The sequence below is a fragment of the Carassius carassius genome, chromosome 41 (genome assembly GCF_963082965.1).
Source record: "Carassius carassius chromosome 41, fCarCar2.1, whole genome shotgun sequence".
In the NCBI taxonomy this organism is placed as follows: Eukaryota; Metazoa; Chordata; class Actinopteri; order Cypriniformes; family Cyprinidae; genus Carassius; species Carassius carassius.
The window spans coordinates 25,445,059-25,471,268 of record NC_081795.1 but is presented as its reverse complement, the minus strand read 5'-3'; the positions used below and the strand labels follow the sequence as shown (position 1 = coordinate 25,471,268).

The following is a 26,210-nucleotide window of genomic DNA, read 5'->3' as shown; positions in this document are numbered from 1 at the left end:
GAAGTAGGTTAATCATAGCAGGTTTCATCCATATTTTGTCAGTTTAAACCTCTGCGTTTGGCTTCAAGTTGAGCTTTATTGTCATTCCGCTTCATTTGTGGACATACATATTATACATAAACGTGGAATGTAAACATTTAACACAAGATTAGACCTACATTGCTAACTATCTGAGGCGGTAATCTAACTACATATAGTATAAATAATTGACTTTACATACACATAACCTAAGACAGACTATACTAATAAGTACTAGAGGTCGACCGATATATCGGGCCGATATTTGTCATTTTTTAATATATCGGCATCGGCCGATATCCGTGTTTAGTAGCGCCGATTTAAAGTCAGGCACGTCGGCGGGCAGCCCCGTGTTATTGTTGCAGTGGAATGTGCTGCTGCGCATGTGAAGGACCCCAAGCCAAAACTTTTGGAAGATTCAACAACAGTCCTGGGAGATGAAGGTAGTCAGAGAATTTCACTCTGTAAATGGGATGGAGAAGCTGGCTTAACAAACACACCGTCACAGCAGCTAAAATAGACAAAAGATAGTATAAGAGTTAAAGGCAGGGTAGGTAATACATGTATAAACAACTTTCTTCCAAATTTGTTTAAACTTTCTATATATATCAATGCATAATTAAAATGTAAGTACTCTGATAAAAAGAGTATAAAAATCGAGTGACTCTAGACCGTTTAATCTGTATTAAACACAGCTCATTATTTCCATTTCGGGACGAAACATAGGATTGGCTTAGGCGACTGTCACTCTCTCGCAACCATGGCAACCACCCTTTTGCCACACATGACCTGCCCACTTGCGCGTGCACGTTTGATTTGAGGAATTCAACAGGCACGGATCCTAGGAATACCAAAACAATGGCAGAGAAACAGCAAGCAAAATTCACAGTACCAGCCTATGCAGTTAGTGAAGGCAAACCAGGCAAAAAAGGAAGACAGTAACAGTACAAGAAAAGGCAATGAACAAAAAGTCTTTGGATAAACAAAGAAATAAAACGCGAGTTTATATCGGCGTGGTTTTCCAGCGATGGCGAGAACTGAGGGAACTCAAGGGGCTGAAAAGTGACTCCTTGATGGCTTTATTTCTGCTGGACAGGTAAATCTTTCTTTTTGTATTTTGATCATACATATTTTTTTCATGAAGCATGTGTCATTAGCACACGTAGCTGCGTAATATAGCTAACATAACATTACTTAGCGAGCCGTAGTAGAGGCTTTGGAAGGAGCCCAGAAGGGAGGGGGTGGAGTGAATGGAAATAATGAGCTGTTTTAAAACAGTCGTGAGAGGTCTACAGTCACTCGATTTTTATACTTTCTTTTTCAGAGTACTTACATTTTAATTATGTATTGATATATAAATAAAGTTTAAACAAATTTGGAAAAAAGTTTTTTATACATTTTTTTACCTACCCTGCCTTTAAGAGTGCAACTAATAGAAACACTAATCACTGTTATGGTGACACATATTAGAGTTAAACCTCTGTTAATTCTCAATAAAAACTTTTGTAGATGTCTAACAGAAATAAAGTCAGTCTGGTTAGTAATAAGTGAAGCTGGTAAAGCTGTTTGTGGAGTTGTTTAATCCTCCTATGCTGAGATCTTGAGAGATTTAATGTATTCTTTTATCTTCAGTTGATTTCATCTAAGGTTGTGGCTGAAGTCAGTTGTAGTTCTTGTGTTTCTGCTCATCTCTTTTTCTGTTCTCTTCTTTGCTTCAGTGATTCTGCTTGTTAACAGGCTTATTAAGGCTGAAATTACTTCATATTTAATATACACAGATTTTGTGGCTCAGATAAGGTCCAGTTCTGGTTAATTTCTTTACTCTTGGCTGACATGTGGCATTGCTATGGCCTGCTTGTGGCTCAAATCTGGCAAACAGGAGTGGTCCGCCCAAGTGCCATCATTCCACACTGCATGTGGGCCAGATCATCTTTCCACGGGTGCCAGATGTGGGCCGGATCTGGGCCGACACAATGTTGCTATGTGGGATTTGTTCGGAGGCATGATTTGATGCAGACAATAACCAGTTTTCCATCCAACTCATTTGTATTTAGGGAAGTCAATATTCGATAATTTCCATGATCGATCGTCGTTTAAATTAATGATCAATTAATAACCTTGATGCTGCAAAATGCATCTACAGCGGTCTTTTTATTATGTTCAAAAGCCACTTGGAAAAAAAGCTTTCTCACCTGAATTAAAGGGGTTTTAGCCTGAATAAAATGGTAGTAGCAGGACTGTAAAATTAATAGATGTGATTATGATCTGATAAAATGAAGAGAGCACGCATATGTTGGAGATCATTTTACTTTGTTTCCCGTCAAGGAGACCGCTGAATGCACCTCTTTAAATGGTTTCGTGGTGCTCGTTGTTGCATTTTAATACGCAACTGCAATGTTTTCAAATGACACTATAGTAGTGGTGCAATGGATCATCATTGATCCGTGATCCGTTTGGATCAATATCTTTTGATTTATGAAAAAAGTTTCGCATTTTCAGGCCACACTCAGTGGTCATGGCGAGCGGAGGAATGGAGGAGCTTGAGCGCCCCGCACATTTTGGCTTCACTGTCAGATATAATGATGAAGGAAAGAGGTTAGAGTGTAAAACTGTGACGGTGCGTAGAGCCACGTTACGACATCCCGTCGCGCACCCACTTCAGCGAAAAGATTGTGCCCGATCTTTATGAACAGGAGAAGAAAAGAGTTGTTGATGAACTATCCCGAGCATCCTCTGTTGCGCTCATGACAGAAGGGTGGACGTCCAGGGGGACGGAGAGCTCTGTGACGATAACTGCTCACTTCATCACAGCAGAGTGGGAGATGAGAAGTCCGCCTATTATGTTAAAAAGAAGATATTATGCCATGTGCACTTTAAGTTGATTTCATATATTTTAATTTAATAATAATCTCTCTCTCTCTCTCTCTCTCTATATATATATATATATATATATATATGAAGAGTTAAGATGCAAAAGCCTCTAAGTTCCATCTGATATTTTAATCTAGAATTAGTATTTTTATCAGGCTCCTATATGCTTAGGTTGAGTCATTTTACTTTAATGGCAATGTGCAGGTCCTTTTCCAGGCGATTAAAGTGAAATAACTGAACATAAATATAGGAGCCTGATAAAAATCCTAATTTTAGATGAAAATTTCAGATGGCACTTAGAGGCTTTTGCATCTGAACTCTTCATATATATATATATTACCTGTTTTATATATTTAATACTTCGTCAGTTTATTGATTTGGTTGGTTAACTTTGGATTTTTATTTTATTTTAATACCGTGCAGTGCACAAAATTAAGATTTGAGAGATGGTTCAAGTCAGTGTTCAATAAATGATAATAAGTTTAGAAATGTTGTGCATCCACTTATTATTAGTGTGACATTTTAGCATGCAAATGAAGGGGAAAACTTCAAGATATCGGCCCTAAAAATCAGCAGCACATATCGGCCATCGGCTGACCCTGACCTCTAAACATCGGCATCGGCTATAGAAAAACCCATATCGGTCGATCTCTAATAAGTACTTTACATAATGACATGATATTGTGCAAAAGAGATATGTAAGGTTAAGAAGCAAGTAGTGCATTATGATTTATTGTGCATTCACAAGTAAAACATTTGTAACATGAAGTCTTTGTAACATGAAGTGTTTATGAGAAAGTGTCTGGTGTGTATAGAGAGAAAAGAGAGTGTTTCTCTACAATTGGTCTGTCCAGCCCACTCAGAATTTCACAATGTTCTTGAGATTTTCAACAGTTTTCTTGTGGTGTGTTGGGGTGGGATGGGGGAGAAAGGGAACTGGTTTCTGGAGCTAGGTTTGTGTGGATGAGGTTTCAGTGGGGGATGAAGTGATTGGGATTGAGGGCTCAGGCTGGGGGAAAAGCTGTTGAGCAGTCTTCCAGAGTGGGCCCAGATGCTCCAGTACCGTCTTCCTAATGGTAGGAGCTGGAAGAGACTGTGGGAGGGATGGGTGGGGTGCTTCACGATACTGTTAGCTTTGCTGGAGCATCGTGTGAGGAAAATGTCCAGGATGGAGGGAAAAGGGGCACAGATGATCTTTGCAGCTGTGTTCACTGTCCGCTGTAGGGTCTTGCGGTCAGCATGCTCTTAATGGTGCCCCTGTAGAATGGTGTGAGGTGGGTGGAGGGATACTTGATCTTTTAAGTTGGTGCAGGAAGTGGAGCCCCTGTTGTGACTTCTTGGAGAGTGACATGGTGTTGGTGGTCCAGGTGAGATCCTCTGTGATGTGCACCTCCAGGAATTTAGTGCTGCTGACACTCTCCACAGTCATGCTGTTGAAGGTTAGTGGGGGGTGGTCAACGGAGTTTCTCCTGAAGTCCATCACAACCTCCTTTGTCTTACATTGAGGGACAGGGTGTTAGTGCCACACCATTCAGCCAACTGTGCCATTTCCTCTCTGTAGTGCGTTTCATCACTGTTGCTGATGAGACCTATCACAGTTGTGTCATCCGCAAACTTGATGATGTGGTTGGAGCTGAACTTGGCAGTGTCAGCAGCGTGAAGAGCAGCGGGCTGAGCACACAGCCTTGTGGGGCACCTGTGCTAAGTGTGGTAGTGCTCGAGGTGTTGTGGCCGACACGGACTGACTGAGGTCTTCCAGTTAGAAAGTCCAGGATACAATTACAGAGGAAGGTATTTAGGTCCAGGAGGTTAAGTTTGTTAATGAGCTGTTGTGGGATTATTATGGTCAATGCTAAGCTGAAGTCGATGAACAGCATTCTAACGATAGGAGTCTATGTTTTCTAAGTGGGTAAAAGCCAGGTGGGGGGTGGAGGAAATGGCATCGTCCATGGAGCGGTTTGGACAGTAGGCAAACTGGAGTGGGTCAAGTGTGTTGGGGAAATTGGATTTGATATGGTGCATGACTAACCTTCATCATGATTGGGGTCAGTGCTATTGGATGATAGTCATTCAGGCAGTGAGATGTTAAAGATGTCTGTTAGGACATCTGTCAGCTGTTCAGTACAGTGTGTCACTACCCGGCCTGGTATGTTGTCAGGACCCGCAGCTTTGCGTGGGTTACCCTAGATAGGATCTTCCTTCCAACTAGAGACAGACAGAGAGCCTGGTCGTTGGCAGGTTTGGGTAGTTTTTGTGCAGGTGTGTCATTCTGCATTTCAAACCATGCATAAAACTCATTGAGTGTATCCAGGAGGGATGTGTCATCATCACAGGCCTGTGGCAGGGGCTTGTAGTCTGTGATGGTCTGAATAAGTTGCCACAGACTCTGTGTTTCCTTCCTGTCAGTAAAGTGATTACTTTTTTTGTGCATACAACTGTTTTGGTTTCTTTATGCCATGGGACAGGTTGGCTCTTGCTGTTTTAGGGCTGCTTTATCTCCTGATCTGAATACGTAATCTCGGGTTTTTAGTAGCGCACGAACCTCTGCTGTCATCAATGTGGCTTCTGTATGTTTTGATGACAGTATTATATAAAAAACTAATATCATTCCAAAACCCAATATCGGTCGACCTTTTGCATAAACAACACTTGACTACTCCCACACGTTTCCGCTGTCTCTTTCAGATACAAGCACAAATACACAGACAGCAGTGTTTAAATCTAAACTATGCACCTTTTTCTAGTACTGTGAAACAATGTTACTATGGTATAAAGTGTCTATAGAAATTTTGCTTTGTTGTTTATTTCACGCTATGCAAATATATCCCCATAGCACAGTAGTACTACTAAGTTATATACACCTAAGAGTGATAAAGAAACATGCAATTGGTGCTTTTGGTCTTAAAGGGACAGCATCCAAATTTACCTGCTGCTGCCTGTGTCATTAATGTTAATCAAACAACACAAGACAGAGAGAAAATTACTCACTGCTCTTGACTGAATCACTTTTGGATCTTTTCTAAGAATCAGTTCATATTTGATTCATAAAGACAAAAGACTATGCTGTGTTTTAGTTACACAATTGGTTATTCAGTTTCTGTAGTATTTCTTACAACAGGTTAAATAAACCTACCGTAGCTGAAAAACTTAAATGTGTTTCATTTGTATTTCTTTCTATTGTGTTTGTAATCTGCTTCTTTGTTCTTTATTTTTAATAACTAAAAAAAGTAAAAGTAGCTGTTTCAAGAATTTTTCTCATACTTAATTTTTTTTAAAGTTCTCATTCAATGAAATAAGATTTTGGCCATATCGCCCACCCCTATCAGTCGTAATTATAATCTAGTCACATCACTATTCTGCCACAGAATAAAAATATAAAAAAGGTAATCACGACTTTTTATCTCACATTGCTGAGTTTTTTTCTTGCAATTTTGAGAAACATTGGGAGATATAAACTTGCAATTCTCAGAAAAAAAGTCTGAATTGTGAAATAAAATTGCAATCACCATTTTTTTTTATATTCTTTGGGGGGGGGGGGGGGCTGAATTGTGAGATTTAAACTCAAAAATTGTAAAATCTAAACTTTGAATTGCAAGGAAATAAAGCTGTAATTGTGAGATAAAAAGTCACAATTTACCTTTTAATTATAACTGTAACAATAAAGTAAACTACATTTGCATGTGTCACCACAAACTGATTATTTGTTTGTTTGTTGGTCCATTAATTTTCACCTGTTTGTCTAATTCAGGCTGATCTACAGGCGTGTTACAGATATTATCGCTATAGTTTATATATTATAGATGTTTTATAAGCACAGTAGGAGTAAATACTACTCCCTTTTTAGTAGTACAAGTGTGAAAGCTGGTAGGCAGCTGCTTTCAAACACTCTTGTGCATATTTGTCAAAGAATTCAAAGTTTTTGGCTCGCCGACAGGTTTTGAGAAATCGCCGACAAATGCCGAAATCACAGGCAAATCTGAGCTCGTTCACGCAAGTGACAATCACACAGTGTGAATGAGCAAAGACGCGATCTGAGAGAATCGCCGACAAGTCGCCGATGCCTGTGAGATATTTGGCATGATAAATATCTGGACCTGGATTCAAAATCATGCTGTCTGAAACTCCGCTTTAGAGTGTAAATGCAAACTAATAGACCTTCATCACAGTCCCTGTGTCGTCACATCCAGCTCTGATAAGTAGCGTAATCAAATTTTCACCTGCATCATTTTCAATGAATGGTCACCAGTTTTGACAAACAGATTAAACTTAGTTTGGACATGACTGCTTTTTAATGTGTTAAATTGTTTGTATTATTTTCTTGCGTTGAATAAAAAAGTGGTCAGTCTCTGAAGTATTGTGAATATATATATATATATATATATATATATATATATATATATATATAGAGAGAGAGAGAGAGAGAGAGAGAGAGTAGGCTTGTGAGTGCCCCTTTAAATCATGAAATATGTGTCCCTGAAGCACAAAAGTAGTCTTAAAGGGATAGTTCACTTTCAAATTAAATTTTGATATGTTTTAGCTTACCTCAAGGACATCCAAGATGTAGGTTTCTCTGTTTCCTCAGTATTTCCCATTTTGATATTTTTAGGTCCAACCATTCTTGTCTGTGACTCACATAATGGATGTCTATGGTCACCACCTCAAAGAGCATGCACAGAGGAGTCAAAATTAAACAATTCCCCATCATAAGTACACATTGATGACCTAATACAAGAAACGAGCGGTTTGTGTAAGAAAACGAACAGTATTTATATATTTTTTACCTTTTGTACACAACCACGTCCAACTGATCTGAGTTCGCGAGTGCTTCCTGATATGACGTGCGTGCGCGCTCTGGCTTTAGTCTGTGCAAGCGCGGAAAGCCCCGGATGTGATGTCTCGCGCATGCACATCACTCATTGTTTACCACACGCTACGCTTTCAATCTGCACTGTCTGAAATATAATGCAGTAATTGTAATAAATTAATGTTTATAATGCACCCTATAATCGTTGCGTTTATAATAAAAATACAACACATTACTCACTCTATTGACGGCGTGCCATTGGGTCCCTATGGCATTGGACGTCGCCTCTAGTTTATACGTGGCAAACTAAACACAACGTGCAAAACGCTGGGTCTCAACAGCGGAGAAAACTCAGGATCTTCAGTCAGGCAGGCGTGTGATGTGATACTGTCAATCTCCTCTCGTCATCTTGTAGTTGTTCCATTCGTGTCAACATATGCTCTCCACTTCTGTTGGCATCTCACAACACTTGCTACTAAAACACCACCATTTTGAAGAGATCTGAGATCTCTGTGTCTGAGGCTTGAAGACGTGCTGCTGCAGCGGATCGCTCCTGAGTACTTGGTCTGTGTATTCTGTTTCAAATAAATATGGTTGTGAAAAAAATTCAACGTTGTCAATGGATATATTGAAATCGTCTTCCATTGCAATTTCCTGTACGTCTAAATATGTTTAGATCTTCACAGTGAAAGGTAATACTTCCGAAATCTGTGTAAACCATAGGCAGTAAGTGTTAACAATGAGTGATGTGCACGCGCGAGAGATCGCTTCTGGGGCTTTCCGCGCTTGCGCAGACTAAGCCTGAGCGCGCGCCCACGTCACATCGGGAAGCACTCGCGAACTCAGATCAGTTGGACGTGGTTGTGTACAAAAGGTAAAAACTATATAAATACTGTTCGTTTTCTTACACAAACCGCTCGTTTCTTGTATTAGGTCATCAATGTGTACTTATGATGGGGAATTGTTTAATTTTGACTCCTCTGTGCATGCTCTTTGAGGTGGTGACCATAGACATCCATTATGTGAGTCACAGACAAGAACGGTTGGACCTAAAAATATCAAAATGGGAAATACTGAGGAAACAGAGAAACCTACATCTTGGATGTCCTTGAGGTAAGCTAAAACATACCAAAACTTAATTTGAAAATGAACTATCCCTTTAAGTCTCTGGGGTATATTTGTAGCAATAGCCGAAAAAACATTTCGGTCAAAATTATCGATATTTCATTTATGCCAAAAATCATTAGGATATTAAGTAAAGATCATGTTCCATGAAAATATTTTGTAAATTTCCTACTGTAAATATATAAAAACTTCATTTTTGATTTATAATATGCATTGCTAAGAATTCATTTAGACAACTTTAAAGATGATTTTCTCAATTTTTGCACCTTCAGATTCCAGATTTTCAAATAGTTGTGTATCAGACAAATATTGTCCTTCTAGCAAATCATACATCAGGGGAGAGATTATTTATTCAGATTTCAGATGTGCTCCTGGGTCACATATGTGTCAGAAAATATGATATTGGTATAGGATGCATAGTTTTTTTTAAATATTGGTTCAGAATTGTAAATCAGAATTAATTCAAGTCTTAAATGACTTAAATTTGAATGAGGGGAAAACATCTGTTGAATCATTACTTATGACTTTTACTGACATAACGAATCTTTTTAAATCTAAATGAGTGTGCTTTTGTGCCTATAGCTCACATATACATGTGAAACGAGGCTGTAAATAAAGCTTATAAAGGCTTGTTATTGTCTTCTAGATATCACACTCATCCGTCCAGCCCCTGATGTTACATAACAGCTGCTTCACACATACAGTCTTCAAATTAGTGACGAAAGCAGAAATTGAATTTGGGTCTGTGTGTCTGTAAAGAACAGCTGATCATTTTGCTGAATCAGAAACAAAGAGCTCTTATGTTTTTATGAAGAAAGGGAAGCATGCAGTCAGCTGATAAAGTGCTGTTCAATAGCACACATTTCCATCAGCTGTGACACTGATTCCAAGGAAATCTTCCAAGCAAGACTATAAAAAATTTAGGTCAAGGCCAATATAATAAAAAGTCAGTAATGAAAATTGTTTATGCATTTATGTTTTAAATGCAACATCCACATCTCACAATCCAAGACTCCACCCTATGTTTTTTTTTTTATAATTTTTTTATATTTTGTTACAGGTCACAATACAGAACAAAATAAATGTCATCCAAGACATAAAAGAGTTAGTTTTTTTCATCAAGTGTGTAGAAATGCAGCACTGCATCAGTGTGTCATCAATGGATGCTCTGCAGTGAATGGGTGCCGTCAGAATGAGTCTGATAAAAACATCACAATAATCCACAGCACTCCAGTCCATCAGTGAACCTCTGGAGAAGACAAAACCTGAAACAAATCCAGCATTGAGATGTTTTTAACTCAAATATGAGTCCATAATAACGTTCACCTAAAACAGTCACTCAGTTGTTCTTTTGTCTCAAGAGTCGGGCTGCTAGAAATGTAAAGTACGTCTCTCAACTCTCTCTCTCTCTATATCTTTCTGTATAAGGCAAGGCCAGCAAGTCTTTCTGTGAGCTGAGCCAGAGGTGGAAAGTTGAGGCACAGCACAAGTGCTCCATTATGTTCAGCCCATTTTCTTCTCTCCCTTCCCTTTTATGTGGAAACCATTTCCAATTTGTCTCGCTGCTCTCGTTGCTTGGCCTGTCACAGGAGGATCCTTTTATGATAGATGTGGTTGCCATGGCGACCCTGCTCTCTGGGGGAGGGGCCAGACCGCAGTCGTTCGCCTCCTTCACAACCAGCGTCGCTGTCACTCAAGAAACCGTTGCTACGGCTGAAGGACTGTTCTGTTGCATGCTGTGTTTGCATGGCTTTTTCTCTGGGATCCTGAGCAGATGAAGGACCTCTGTTTGTTGGCATGAGTTATTCTGGCTTGCTCCATGCGTGGGAGTCCTGCTTTGTGGCGTCCAGATGTTGCCGGTACACGTGTTTGAGAGCGTGGGGGATAGATGCTGTCTGCTGACATGATGCTTCACCATGTCAGTACTTGTCTCCATCTGCAGACCTTTCGTTGGGAAGCTGTAAGAGCCTCTGGAAACATAGTCACGTTCAAGCTCTCCTTCGGGTCCTCTTCAGGGTTTTGGACTCTGTGTCAGTTCTCTTGTCTTGTGGCATCAGCATCAGTGTTTTTGTCCCTATGGCAGTGTCTTGTTTGTCTTGGCTGTGACGTGTTTGTGCTGTTGTCTTGGTTCTTGGACGTGTTTCTTCTGATCATGGGCTGTGTGTTCTCCTTACCGGAGGACCGGCTGGTGGCCATAGATAGGTGAGTGTTTGCTCAACTAGTCCCTCTGGCTCTCATTTTCAGTCTTGCTCCTGGATATGAGACACAGATGATTTACATCATGGTTCATGAACTGAACTGAGTGAGTCAGAAGAGACAGATGCACGATTGAGAAACACGGAGTACCAATGAAACGCTGTAGGAAGCTTTTTCACAATGTCTTACTTGTCTATGTTCTCCGAAAACACACAGTTTTCTTCAAGAACCCAATAAAAAAACGGTTATTGACTCAATTTTGAAAGGCATCTTGGTTGAAAGAACTAAACCAGCCATAACTTTTTATTCAAGCTTTGACTTTGTAACATATCATCATTGCTCCATAGAAATAAATGTTGGCCATATCATATTTGATGGCCAAACATGCTGGTGATTTTCTTCCAGCATTAATGAAAGACTAATGATGTGATTAATATGGGGCTGTAGATGCTGATGTTGCTCTGATATTGGTGCTTCACACAATGTCAGTGCTATATAAATTACAGCATTTTTTCCTCAAAGAAGGGCCAAACAGATTTCAGTTGGGGCAAATGAGTCGTTAACAATTAAATTATCAGGATAACGATTTATCAACTCTTATTTTCTTTTTATTTAGTTTTTTATAAATCCATGTTTTTCCTGCATGTCTGGATAACATGAAAAACATGTCACACATTTCTCACTAATTAATTTCTTTGATTAGAGACTGAAATAGTCCAGATAAGTGACTTCTACTTCATGTTAAACTCATGAGTATCTGTTTCACACTGATTTCATGCCAGTTTTTGTTTCATTATTTTTTGCCTATGTCTGTTTACATGATCATTTATAGTGTAGTGATTCGTAATCCATTATTTTGTGTGATCTGTGGTGATCTGTGTTTTGTAGTGCTCAAACAACCAGGGAAACCAGCTTTATTGACAAAATGAAGAAAACGGTAAGAAATGTTTACCCTTCTCTTCTCCAGTAGAGGTTGAACGGTTAAAATTATAAGTTTAAACATCTTTTTTTTTTTTGCAGTCAATTGGTAAAATTTTTTAACTGAGTCGGCTGAAACAAGAAATGTAACTGAAACAGACTGAACGGCAGTTTTAGTTTCTCAAAATAAGTCAAGATAGGGTTGTTTTTACACTTTAAGCCAATGAAGTGCTAACTGTGTTACAGAAGTGGTTATGTTTTCTTTGGATGAATGCCATGTTAACTGATTGAATCATGTGGAATGCTCATTTGAGTGCATAATGTCTTTAATATTTCCTCTAGGGCAAGAACATCGTGGTGTTTTACGGCTCACAGACGGGCACGGCTGAAGAGTTCTCCAACAGACTTGCCAAAGATGCTCATCGCTACGGCATGAAGGGAATGTCAGCAGACCCAGAGGAATATGACATGGTGATTCATATGATGGGATGGGAAAATTGTCTCTTTATTCCTCTCCATTTGTGTTTGTTTACACACATGTTTATTTTCAGAGTGAGCTCTCCCGTCTGCCTGAGATTGAGAACTCGATAGCGATCTTCTGCATGGCCACGTATGGAGAGGGAGACCCGACCGATAACTCCCAGGACTTCTATGACTGGCTACATGAGGGCGATGCCGACTTCACCGGAGTTCAATATACAGTGAGTTCCTCATCACCGCAAATACATGATTTTTCTAAGGGTACCAGTTTGTATTTTGGTGAAAAAATCTCGGGACATCCCAGATCCAGGAAGAGTTTGTTTTTTCATCAGATTTGGATAAATGCAGCATTGCATCACTGTCTCACCAATCGATGCTCTGCAGTGAATGGGTGCCGTCAGAATGAGAGTCCAAACTAGAGCATGACCGATATATCGGTTTGACGATTTTATCGGCTGATATGAGCCTGTCACAGATATATTGGTATCGGCTTATATGCCACCAATATTCCACCGATGTATATATATATATATATATATATTATTTTTTACAGAACATAAAACACAGATAAAATGCTTGTAAATGGGGTAATTATGTAATTTGTCCAGCTCTCGAGCTCTGCAAAGTTTGTATTTTTCTTTTATAACTTAGGGTTAGTGTTAGAGTTTGTTATATTCGGCCGTAAGTGTCCTGCAAAGTCGACTTCACATGATACTCTGCCATGATTCCAGTTCAAAGAGAACATACATGTTACATTAAAAGGCCATTAAATCAAGGATTTTTTATAATAGAGTACTCAAATTGAATTAATTAATCGTGCCCTAATTTGCATGTAGTGTTGGTAATTGAAGACCGGATATATATCCGGTTAGTGAAGACACATTTATGTGGTCAGGTGTAAATGAAACCGTTTTAAAAAAATCTGAGAAAACACTTGACGTTTTAAACAGGTCCCAAATGTTCAGCTAATTTTCATGTTTGGGTGAACTATTCCTTTAAATGTGTAATTCATTAGGTATTTTCCGACACATGCTTGTGAGCAAACAAGACCCATGACACAGAAGTGAATCTGGGAAATGCTTGTTGAATATTGTATAATATCATATTGTTGAAGCAGTAATCCATATGTCCTGAATTTAAATGTATCAGTATATATTTTAATAGATGAAATGGTGATTTAGATGAAATGCCAGTGTTTAGGTGCTGAGTCATTTGGGTTAATATTGTGTTGCTTCTGTCCAGCAGAAGTCACTGTAGAATTTGTGATTAACTTTAAAAAACAACAACAACAAAAAGTACCTATAGTGTCAAAACCATGTTTTGTTTAAGCTGAGTATTGCCAAAGAGTATAATTATAACCGTATAATAAAAAAAAAAAGTATAATTAAAACCGTACATAATATGAACAATACCAGTGTGTCATTTTGATATCATATATATAATAAATACATATTAAATGTAATAATGTAATAATATATCTGTATTTTCTGCTGGACAGGACCCCTCAGGTTTTCTATGGGATTCAACTCAGGGTTAGGATTTTGTGGTCAGTAAAGCATTTTTGTGCTGATTTTGACGTGTGTTTGAGATCGTCAGGTGTTCATTTAGCATCTGTTGATATTTGAGTCCATGATGCTTTGATGCTAGGTCCTCTGTGGTGATGTGGGTGACATCCGATTGTAGTTTTGGAGACTTTCTGACCCCAAGACCCAACTAACTTCTGCAATCCTCTAGCTCTGATTCTTGGAGATGTGTTGGCCTCTCGAAACCGCTGACAGTCTGTTGGTGAAAAATGGACTCACATCCTCTTCCAGGCTGATTCATAACACTTCCAGTTTACTGGGAACTCTTAACTATTGCCCTGATGGTGGGCATTTTCAGAGTTTTTGCTATTTTCTCACAGCCACTTCCCATCTCACTTGTGATGAGTCTGGCCTGAGTGGTACCTCATATTCAGTGTTAAATCAGATTTTGTTTTAGTCATAGTCTTTGATGAAAAATGCCATTGAATTTTAATCATATTTTAGTCATCTGAAGAGTTATTTTTGTCGAATGTCGTAAGGTTTTAGTCGACTAAATCTAAATCACTAGGTTCAGTGATGGGTTTAGTTACGGAGTAATACATTTATTAAGCATTTCTCAAAAATTTCCAAAATCATTATATATTCCTGAATAAAACATTACATATTATTCATTCTTTTTAATAACTTTCTCACAACATGCTCCATTCCATCAAGCAGGCATATTTATTTGTATAAACTAAATTCAGATTAATCCTAATTAGGGCTACTAAAGTGATTCAGTCAAGAGCAGTGAGTGATTTTCTCTCTTTCCTTTGTTGTTTAATTAACATTAATGACAATTAGGCCGCTGTTCCTTTTAAACCGAATGCATGGATATATATATATATATATATATGTGTATAAAATATATATAGTGTTGGGGAAAGTTAAATTTAAAAGTAATGCAATACAATATTGCGTTACTCCCTAAAAAAGTAATTTATTACGCTACTTAGTTTTGACTTTTTCTAAGTTTTATTTATAACAAATGTAAAAGCCCTTTCAGAAGGTCTTTGACAGTGTTTACTCTGGTATTACCTGGTCAATGTAATGTAAATATAAGGTATAGATATAGAACAATGGATATTTATCTAGTTGCATATATAATTTCTCAAACGTATTCCTAAGGTGTTTGCTCTGGGGAATAAGACATACGAGCACTACAACGCTATGGGAAAGTATGTGGACCAGAGACTGGCTGAACTGGGAGCGCAGAGGATCTTTGACCTGGGAATGGGAGACGATGACGGGAAGTGAGTGACGCTTTTAAAACTTTAATATAATGTGTCTGACCATAATCGAGTTCCTTGACGTGAATTATGGACTGCCAAGTGCAACTCAAGGGATAATTAATTAGAAAACAATCATTCAAACTAGAAATTAGAGCTGGGTGATAAGGCCTAAAATATGGCGTAATATTCGATATTGACATTTAAAAAATAATTCTTTATATTTAATTGGGAAGGAAATACTTTGGATGTGTCTGTAAGCTCAACAGAGTAAGAAAGCTTTTAATTGAGGGCGCATGAATTGTTTTTTATTTTTCTGCTTAATTCTATGTTTTACATTATATTTTATTTTTCTAGATTCAGTTTTTTATGATTTAATACAAATTTATAATCAAACATTGTGTCTAATGAACTGCATAAAACAAGCAGTTTAATCGATTTTTTAAAATGTAATGAAAACATAATTTACAACAAAATGTTGCATTTAAATTCTTTTGTCAAATAAGATGCTGCACAGCATAACTGTATAAATTAAAACGGGGATAAAGAAAGTCTTGTTTTCCTTTAAATTATTAGTATTACTTTAAAAAGTACATTTTATTATATAATATATTTGTCATAATTTCTTCAAGTTACACTGAGCTTTTATTTTGAACATGCAGATGAGTTGTGGCTGTTGTCAGGTTTATTTCTGAGTGTTTGACTGTTAGATTCATCCACATAGAGTGAAAATGTCCCGAGCTTATCATCCTTATCAATATTAAAGTCATTGTGATCTTGATATGATATAGAGAGCTAAGCCTGTTGAGTTTCTCTCTTTTATAATGCATTATTAACAAGGTTCAGAACGAATGTGTGTGTGTGTGTGTGTGTAGGCACTTGTAAATGAGAGCCAGCGTTGTTTACTTGTGGGTCTGTGTTCAGTCAGTTCTTGGTAATGTGAGGATGTTTTGTGGTTGTTTCTCGTCAGTCTCGAGGAGGATTTCGTGTCGTGGCGAGAGCAGTTCTGGCCGGCTGTGTGTGAACACTTTGGAGTCGAAGCAACGGGTGAAGAATCCAGGTCTGAATGCTCAGTGATCTCTTCAGCGGCGTTTGTTCCTCTTTCCTCCTTTGTTAGTGGGTCACAGTGACCTGACCTGACAGCCTGGCCTTCTCTGCTCATTAACATCACTTTCAGACTGAAGCCCAGCGCTCCGCAGACTAGCTGAGGAAACTGGTGGTGTGTTGTTTGTTGTCTCTCTCTCTAACACACACTCACACTCTCTCTGTGTGTCTCAGCATCCGTCAGTACGAGCTGAAGGTACACAGTGATCTGAACATGAATAAGATCTACACTGGAGAGCTGGGACGCCTCAAGAGCTTCGAGAACCAGAAGCCGTGAGTACAGCACTTCATTCACTTTCTCATGGTGCATTGCAGTCCTCCTGGGAAGAAGAAAGCTGAATCAGTGTTCTATGGGAATTAAATATACAGCAAGGAAATATTTATCATTTCATCCATTGTGTTCTCACTGACACACCCCACTGGTAATAACTTCTTTGTTCTGGTGATCATGTATGTTCAGATCATAAATGTGATCATTCATCATCATCAGACTGACAGCAGCTTCATCTCAAGCCCCTCCCACACTTACAGATCACAGATCAATTTGATCAGACGCAGACATAATATTTGTTGAAGATACTTTTAGATACGTCAACTTTAGCCGTTATTAATAACTGAGCACTAATATTAAGTGAGCAGCAAATCAGCAAATGGTTTCTGAAGATCATGTGACACTGAAAACTGGAGGAATGATGCTGAAATACAGCTGTGCATCACAGAAATACATTACACTTTAACACAGATTCACACAGAAAACAGATGTTTAAAACTGTAATCATATTTTACAATATTAGTTTTTTGTTGTTTTTAAGCACATAACTGCATCCATGGTTTAGCAGAAGAGATTTAAAAGTCATAAAAACCTTTAAAACTCTTTTTTTTTTTTTACTTTTGACAAATACTGTGTATGTATAGTGTGTTGATTTAATAGAAAAAACTCAGAATGGGGGACTTTGTCATGTTCAGGCAGAAACCAACATAAAACAAGCACATGGACGAGTGAAACAAGAGAAGAGCTTAACATAATCTTAACAAGAGCTTAAGAAGCTTAACATGATAGCTGGGGAGACTAATCAAGAGGAAACAATTAACAAACGGACTAGAGACAATGCACACACAGCAAAAAAATCTGAGTGAAATTAACTCTGCTGGGAGTACATGTGAAACCACCCTCAAGAGTGTGAAAGTGTTAAAATAGGAGTGTTAAATTAACACTGAAGCTGAGTTAAAGTTAATGAGATAATTAAGTGATTAATTGAGTGATGATTGACCATTATTGACGAGACCTGATGTTAACATGCAGAATATTAAGAAGTTAACGTTGGCAAATGCCAAATTCAGTTCAATGTTTTCAGGATAAATAACCAGTAGGCAAATGTCGCAGAAGATTATGTTTATTAATTTTGAGAGTAGCAGAAATCACGATCAGAGTTAAAAAAGGATTCATCGTGCAGCGCTGATCAAACCCCACACTGAATAATGTCACTGTTTAGAGAAGAATCCATCGTTCAGCTTCCATAGTTGACTGTAAAGCTGCTAATCTGTATTGTAGATACGAGAATTATATTATGATTATAGAGTATTATTAAATACAACACTGTCAGATGTTAGATAACAGATAAAGAAGTGTAGTTTGTGTCTGGGGTCAGTTTTTGTCACTTGTGCTGGTATGTTTGCTCTGAGCCTGCTTGAGAAGTCATGGTTAACTGTCTGTTATTCATCGTCAGGCCTTTCGATTCGAAGAACCCTTTCCTGGCTCCGGTCTCTGTGAACCGCAAGCTCAACAAGGCCGGGGACAGACACCTGATGCACCTGGAGCTGGACATCACAGGCTCCAAAATCAGGTCACAACCAGCAGACACGCTTCCCCAATAATCAGCCAAATCACCAAATATTCCCCCTAATATTGATATTCATGATGCTGCTTTTACAGTGCTCATTTATGTCAAAATAATAAATATATCTCTTTACACCTTTAGGTTAGACTTTATTTTAGTGTCCTTGTTACAGTGTAATTAGATATTTAAGTACAGAGAAAAAATGTACTTCCCGTATGGTTAGGGTTAGGGATTGGTTTAGGGTTAGTTGTATGTAATTATGCATCATTTATTGTTATTACTATAAAAAAATAAAGAGTTACCCTGTTGTGCACTTCAAAAAATTAAACGGACAAAAGTAATATCCAGTGATGCCAACAATTTTGCATTTAAAACATAGGCTATATTTTATGTAATTCAGTAACTGAATGCATAACTTGAAATTAAAGTAGTATTTCAAAATTAAATTTGATTCCAGTAAGTTTTCTTCTTTTTTTAAATCTTAACCAGCTAAAATAAGGTCCAATAATAATCTTTAAGTATGTCTCGGTGCAGGATTGCGTCTTTTTCACATTTTAACTCCTCCAGTTCCAATGCTACCTTTTATATCAGGTGTAACTTTGTAAACTAAACTGATAATAATCAGTAACGAGTAATCTTGTGAATGCTCGATTCCATAAAAAAAAAGTTAAAAAAAAAAAGTTCAAGTTTCAAATGTGTAACCATGATTATTTAAGATTAAATGACTGTATGTTTTAAAAACAGATATGTTATGAGTTTATAATAAAAATAATTGTGGATATAAATAGAAATCCTATAATATAATCATAGCGATGTTTGATATAAAACAAAGAACCTTTATAATGCATTCTAAAAAAAATATGGCAACACTTTATTGTATGAACCAATTCTGTCTATTAACTAGTTGCTTATTAGCATGCATATTACTAGCATATTAACTGTTTAATACGTATTAATGCCTTATTCTAGCTCATTCAACCCTATTTAATCATACTCAAAGAGATAGTTCACCCAAAAATGAAAATTACCCCATGATTTACTGACCCTCAAGCCATCCTAGATGTATAGGACTTTCTTCTTTCAGACGAATCCAATCTTGAGTTATATAAAAAAAAATATCCTGTCTCTTCCAAGCTTTACAATGGCAGTTAATCAAAAGTCCAACAGAAGTCCAATAAACAACTACCTCATTATTAATATGCAGTAGTTGTTTATTGAGGCCAAAGTCATAGTTAATAGTTAGTTAATAGTGAGAATTGGTCCCCAAAATAAAGTGTGACCAAAAATATAAACAATTCTATGCAGTGTAAGCAAATACGCAAATATTTGTCCATTTAAATGGACCTTTGGTAACTTTAATGATTTTTGAACAGATAAGGATGACCGGTGTGAACTGTAGTAACTGCATTCAGCATATTGAACATTTTTCAAATGAAGCCTTGTTTATACATCGGTTTTAACTCTTTTTAAACTGCTTACTAATTGCTAATGTTCAAATGTGTGTGCAGGTATGAATCGGGAGACCATGTGGCTGTGTATCCCATCAATGACAGCGTCATAGTCAACAGGATCGGTGAGGTGCTCGGTGTGGACCTGGACACTGTTATCTCGCTCAACAACCTCGACGGTACGACATGAACCCTTCAGCCGCTCAGTCATGTCTGTGCAGTAGTCAGGATTACTAATGCTGTGTTGCTGAAGTATATTTCTGTCATGACGGCTCTCGGAGGGATTAGCATGGTAATATATTTGACAGTGTTGATGTACTTGGTCTCAATACATCCACAACATGCTGCTGTGAATATGTAAGAAATGCTGCTGCTGCACATATAACACATATGAATAACCTCCAAATAGAGTACATGAATCACCTCGTAGCAGATCTATACAGGTGGAGCTGGGGAAGGTGGAGGGAGCTGCACTGCTACAGCAAGCACTAGTCATAAATTTGAATGCTGAGCAGCAAGCTCATTGGCTACCGATGCAGGAGAGAACCAATCAGCTGTCCCATGTGTTAATGATGTCATTAGATCAGATTGAGTTAGACCTATCGGACTGCGCCGTCTATAGTTTCATGCCACAGCTCTGTATGTGTGTGTTTTCTTTCAGAGGAGTCCAATAAGAAGCATCCGTTCCCCTGTCCCACCACGTACCGCACCGCCCTGACCCACTATCTGGACATCACCAATTCTCCGCGCACAAACGTGCTTTATGAACTGGCGCAGTACGCCACTGACCCCAAAGAGCAGGAGAACATGAAGAAGATGGCCTCCTCCTCGCCCGAGGGCAAAGTAAGATCACCCGCACTACTGCAAAACTCAAGCCATGTATTAATATAAACTACACTTTAGGATCATACTCGAGCTGCAGTGTTACCAAAAGCACTGTTTTTACTACTAGTGTTAGTGATACTGTTACTGAGGCCTAGTGTTTTCACAACATTAGAATTACTAACTTTGATACCTTGAAATATATTGATTTATAAAGCGCAGAGTTCCCGTCCTTGATTCTGATTGGCTGAGCCATGTTGTAAATTATTCTACAAACATACACCATTGTTTACTTCTGTGTGTTGCTCGGCAACCACTTTGTTGCAACCACAACTGTTTCTGAGGAACTACATTACACTTTATTTGCCGTTTTATTTTGTGAAACCTAACTACGTATATAGAATAACCGTTTTATAAAAGCAATAATCCCTGTGAAGCCGTGGTTTACAGTGAATTTATAACAGCTAAGCTCTGCTTCACGTTGAACCTAACGGCCCTTAGCTGTTATAAATTCACTGTAAACCACGGCTTCACTGGGATTATTGCTTTATTTTGGCACCACAGGGGAAAACTGCCACAAGCTTAAATGCATAAATGTTAGGTTTTATTAAAACACTTGATGTGGCACAACAACGCAGAGCGACCCAATTGGATGTGTTGTTGGAGGCAGATGAGGGTGTGAGTTAAACTCTAGTTCTGCTGACAGTTTCCCTGACGCTGTGTTTGTCTTCTCTCAGGCGCTGTACCAGAGCTGGGTGCTGGACTCCTGCAGGAATATTTTGGCTATTCTGGAGGATCTGCCGTCTCTGCGGCCGCCCATCGATCACCTGTGTGAGCTTCTGCCTCGACTGCAGGCACGCTACTACTCCATCGCATCTTCCTCGAAGGTCAGAGACAGTTCACTTTAGAGTCAAAGATGGACAGTGTGTGCATTTGTTTCCTAGAGATAATGATAATTCACTAGTGAGTTATATTTCACCTTTTGAGCTTCAGTGTACAATGGGATTTTTAGTGATGGAGATCCGGCTGCAAATTTGTGGATCCGTTCATCCAAATCACTCCGAGACTGGCTGAGATTTACAGAAAATGATCTTCATTTGGCAAATTAAAGATAAGATTTTGGGGATTCATATGGAAATGTCTATAAATTATATAAGCTTTGTGTTACACCTCAAATGGCAAGGGAATTTATGTAAGTGTTTGAGTGAATTAACCCTTTAATATTCAGAGAGTCCCTGAACTCATTCACTCAAATGATTTGGGTACATGCAGACAGGGTAATAAAAACATCCCAACTGCAATTGAGAACTAGCCCAATCATGCCCAAAACCAGTTTGCATTCGGGGGAAATATAGCTATCGCATTTCCAGGGGAAAGGAGGTTTCACTTCAATTTGCAAACAAAAAAAACTAGGCATACTTGTATGGACTGAACGCTCCTGGTAAAAACGCTCAAATCACATCTACGTGCAGTTAAATAAATGCAAAAGCCCATGTTGCTATTTAGGCTTTTATTTAGATGACTCAGACAAACAGAGTAATTACACACTTTACCATTAAATTAAATAAGTGGTGTCTGCTGCCGGTGACAGGTTCATCCCAACAGCATCCACATCTGTGCTGTAGTGGTGGAGTACCAGACCAAGACGGGTCGGGTCAATAAAGGAGTCGCCACTAACTGGCTGAAGAGCAAGACGCCAACAGACAACGGCCACAAGGCCACGGTGCCCATGTACATCCGCAAGTCTCAGTTCCGCCTGCCCTTCAAGTCCACAAACCCTGTCATCATGGTCGGCCCGGGCACCGGCATCGCCCCCTTCATGGGCTTCGTCCAGGAGCGCGGCTGGCTCAAAGAACAGGGTAAGACTTCTGCTGTCGTGTGCTCCTCTGTTTCAGCATTTGTCAGGATTTTACCTTCTCATAACTGTATTCAAAATGAACTAAAAATTGATGCCGTTTGATCCTTTTACTTCCTGTGTGCATAAATCAGATGCATATATAAAGCATTGACACACCGTAGCCCAGGGGAGGTTTTTTACACTGCATGAATGTAAGAGGAAACATAACAGTCGAAAGGCTTGTTATTAAACTGAACAATCGCAACTGATTTTACTGTTTAAAGGAATAGTCTAACCATAAATGAAAATTTGCTGAAAATGTGCTCACTCTCAGGCTATCTGAGATCAGGATGAGTGTGTTTCTTCATCAGGTTTGTAGAAATGTAGCATTGCATCAGTGTCTCATCAATGGATGCTCTGCAGTGAATGGGTGCCGTCAGAATGAGAGCTGATAAAAACATCACAATAATCCACATCACTCCAGTCCATCAGTTAACATCTGGAGAAGAGAAAAGAAACAAAATCCATCAAGACGTTGACTTCAAACCGTTGTTTCCGACTAAAATATAATGCTTAATAATTCTTCCTCCAGTAAAAAGTCATCTTGTCTGAATCAGAAGAGAAATCTGCACTGATCGATCCCAAACTTTGATTTCAACATGATGGACTTTTCACTGGAGGAAACGTTATTATTGCTCATTTTAGTTGTTCGGGCTCTCATTCTGACGGCACCCATTCACCACAGAGGAGCCGTTGCTGAGCAAGTGATGCAATGACACATTTCTACAAATCTGATGAAGAAACAAAACTCTTCCTGATCTTGGATGGCCTGAGAGTGAGCACATTTTCAGCGAATTCACATTTTTTGGTGAACTATTCCTTTAAGCACAATTGAAGTGAGCACTCAAGCTTTGTGACGGTCAGCTTTCTCTGCATGCATCGAACCGCACGCAACAAACTAATCGAATTCTCTATCGATATTTATCCATATCTCTCCCACCCTTATTCCAGTCAGTCGTCGTGCAATTAGGATCTTGATTTCCCGTTTGTAGGTAAGGAGGTTGGAGAGACGGTGTTGTACTACGGCTGCCGTCACAAGAACGAGGACTTCCTGTACCAAGAGGAACTGGGGGAGTTTGAGAAGACCGGAGTCCTGACGGAGATCAACGTAGCTTTCTCCAGAGACCAGGCCGAGAAGGTAGCGCTCATGCTAGGCTACACGTCTAGCTCACTTTGGCCCACAATCAAATAATCTCTCCCCAAAATATCTTTGGTAATCGTTTTCTTAACTGAGAGCCAAAAAGGTAATCAGTACATCCTCTCTGTAGCATCTAACAGAAATATTAGTCAAAGAAAAAGTCAACATCCATAACCATCTGTTTTATAAATTGTGTTTAAACTTAGGCTTATTTTAATCTAATTAATTACATGATGTGCCGATTTATTCATCGAACTATCTGCAATCACCTATAAAATATTTTTTTAAAGCCATTAATGTTCAATAATAATTAAAAAAAAATGAATAGACGTTACAAAAAGTACACTGTTAGCAATTGATGTAATTTTATAGTACATTTTACAACAATACACTGTATTCATGGTTTTTATTGTAAATGCAAATGCATGATGGGAAAATGATGGACAGTCCTGTAATATTATTGTAACTACACTGTAGAAGCATTGTTTTACAGACACCACAAAGCATTGTGGGATAGCATTAAAACTGGTACTTTCATATTCTTTCTAACATAAAAAAGTCCAGTTTCCATATTAGTATAATGTTATTTTAAGGTTAGTAAAATGTTCCTGCAACATTCTCTCAGTCATTCAAACACCTGCTGTGAACAAGCAAGAAAGAAAGAGAAATAAGAACAAACTACAACTTTCTTCAGCCACAACTCCACAAACAGCATTAACAGCTTCACTTATAGTAATACTAATCAGAATGATTTTATTTCTGTCATGCATCTACAGAAATTCTTATTGAGAATTCACAGAGGTTAAGATGTTGATGTCTTATTGAAAATGTTTTTTTGAGATCACCATCATAGAGATCAGGGTTTGCTTCAGTTGTGCTCTTGACCCTCAACTTTTGCTGCAATACTTTTTTCTGTAGCAGTTGTTTTCAGAAAACATTTCTGCATATATAAAGCAGATCAACAAGTCTGTTTTAATAGCAACCTACTGCCTGCACTAAAATGGTTTAAGTGACCCAACTGATATAAAAATGAATAATTAGAAACACTGTTGTGGTTTGTACACTAATGTTTAACAGTGTAGAAATATTGTTTTTGCTAACTTTTTGTTTAAAACGTGTTTTAGGTTATTTATAAACTCACAGACATCAACATTTGGCGTATGAAACACAACAATGGTGACATGTTTAATGCCAGCATACAAAACATGTTCATGGCTCCCAGCATGCATTGCTGCAATTCTGTTTTTCTGGATTGTCACCACTGTTGAGGATTGTACGACAACAATACAAAATACAACATTTTATTGTATTAATGCTACTGTAATCACAGCAACACTGCTGTATAAACACAGAATTTTATTGTATTAAATCAACAGAATATTTCTTGTATATTACTTGGCGTATATTCACGGCAATTAGTTGCCAGGAGTTTCCTGTAAAAATACAATACATTTTTAACAGTGTAGCTTTAGAAATATATATATATATATTTTTTTTTTAATTCAACAGAAGTTCCACTCCCGATGCTTAAGTTATAGTCACATTGTAACCTTAAAAATTAATAATAAATAAAAATATTATGTATAATGCAGAATGCTTTTATTTTAGAGACGGCATGAATGCATTTACACTGCAATCAGAATTATATTAATAAAGCTATGAGATTAATGGCTTTTAAATGGAAATTTAAATTGAAATATATATATTTTTTTTTAGATATATATAAAATGATACTCTAAATATGATTCTTAATGAATCATTCATTCAACCGATTCATTCAAACATCTGATTCAGAACAAATTCAGAAACAAAGCAAGTGACTCTTTATGAACGAGTCACTGAATCATTGAATCATTCATTACTGATTTAATAATGAAACACCGCTGATTACAAGTTAATGCTCTACAGTTTCGCTGCAACTCTGAGTGGAACTATTTTCATCTGAAAATTGAGCAAAAAATGACAGAAATTGACCATATTGTGTTTAAAATGTAGGACAAGATTAACTTTTAACTTTAAAATGGATTTATTGAACAGATATTGGAGACAAAAAGCACACTTTATATGTAAATGATGTGTTTGATGTGTATTTCCTGCAGGTGTACGTACAGCATCTTCTGAAGAGGAACAAGGAGGCCGTCTGGAGACTGGTTCACACAGACAACGCTCACATCTACATCTGTGGGTGAGTAAACATCACGACACGAGACGGAGCGAACCTGAAACCTTTCTAAAACCCCCCATCACTGTCCTCCACAGGGACGCCCGAAACATGGCGCGGGACGTCCAGAACGCCTTCTACGAGATCGCAGAGGAGCTGGGAGAACTGAGCCACGCTCAGGCCGTGGACTACATCAAGAAACTCATGACTAAAGGACGCTACTCGCAGGACGTCTGGAGCTGAACCAGACCGCTTCTGTTCAGTCCTGATGTGTGCTTTCATAGAGAGGAGACCAAATGTGTTCGTTGTCATCCTGCAGACAGAAAACACTGACACACATTACCTCATTCGAAACCGATTACGTCACATTACAAATACTGTGTAGAGTCATGATCTTGACATACTAATCAAACACATATGCATGAATCTTTATAATCGTTTTTAGTAACGCCAGACTAGAGCTGGATTAATGCTGGAGCACTTCTGTGTTAGCGTGAAGAGACTTTAACTCACTGTTATTGTTCTGAACTTGAGGAAAGAGGTTTAAACATGACTCTTGGAGGAGTATGAAGAGTGTTTTCTGTGACTTTCAGCCTTCA

At 38.2% G+C, this 26,210-nt stretch overlaps 1 protein-coding gene across 2 annotated transcripts in view; it reads left to right on the top strand.

The window, feature by feature from the left end:
- Positions 1–26,210, top strand: part of LOC132123070 (NADPH--cytochrome P450 reductase-like) — a 30,418-nt gene extending 4,208 nt beyond the window's left edge. Inside the window, exons 1-15 of one of the 2 annotated variants that reach the window (XM_059533597.1) lie at positions 10,914–11,020; positions 11,903–11,951; positions 12,275–12,403; positions 12,484–12,633; positions 15,103–15,227; positions 16,174–16,263; positions 16,482–16,580; positions 18,035–18,151; positions 19,654–19,772; positions 20,255–20,436; positions 21,153–21,302; positions 22,007–22,274; positions 23,305–23,450; positions 25,550–25,635; positions 25,710–26,210. In XM_059533597.1, coding sequence (XP_059389580.1) covers positions 10,971–11,020; positions 11,903–11,951; positions 12,275–12,403; positions 12,484–12,633; positions 15,103–15,227; positions 16,174–16,263; positions 16,482–16,580; positions 18,035–18,151; positions 19,654–19,772; positions 20,255–20,436; positions 21,153–21,302; positions 22,007–22,274; positions 23,305–23,450; positions 25,550–25,635; positions 25,710–25,854 — 1,905 coding nt within the window. In that variant the 5' untranslated portion in view covers positions 10,914–10,970 and the 3' untranslated portion in view covers positions 25,855–26,210. Of the gene's footprint in view, positions 1–10,913; positions 11,021–11,902; positions 11,952–12,274; positions 12,404–12,483; positions 12,634–15,102; positions 15,228–16,173; positions 16,264–16,481; positions 16,581–18,034; positions 18,152–19,653; positions 19,773–20,254; positions 20,437–21,152; positions 21,303–22,006; positions 22,275–23,304; positions 23,451–25,549; positions 25,636–25,709 lie in introns of those variants that run through there. The other variant, XM_059533596.1, reaches the window with a different exon arrangement.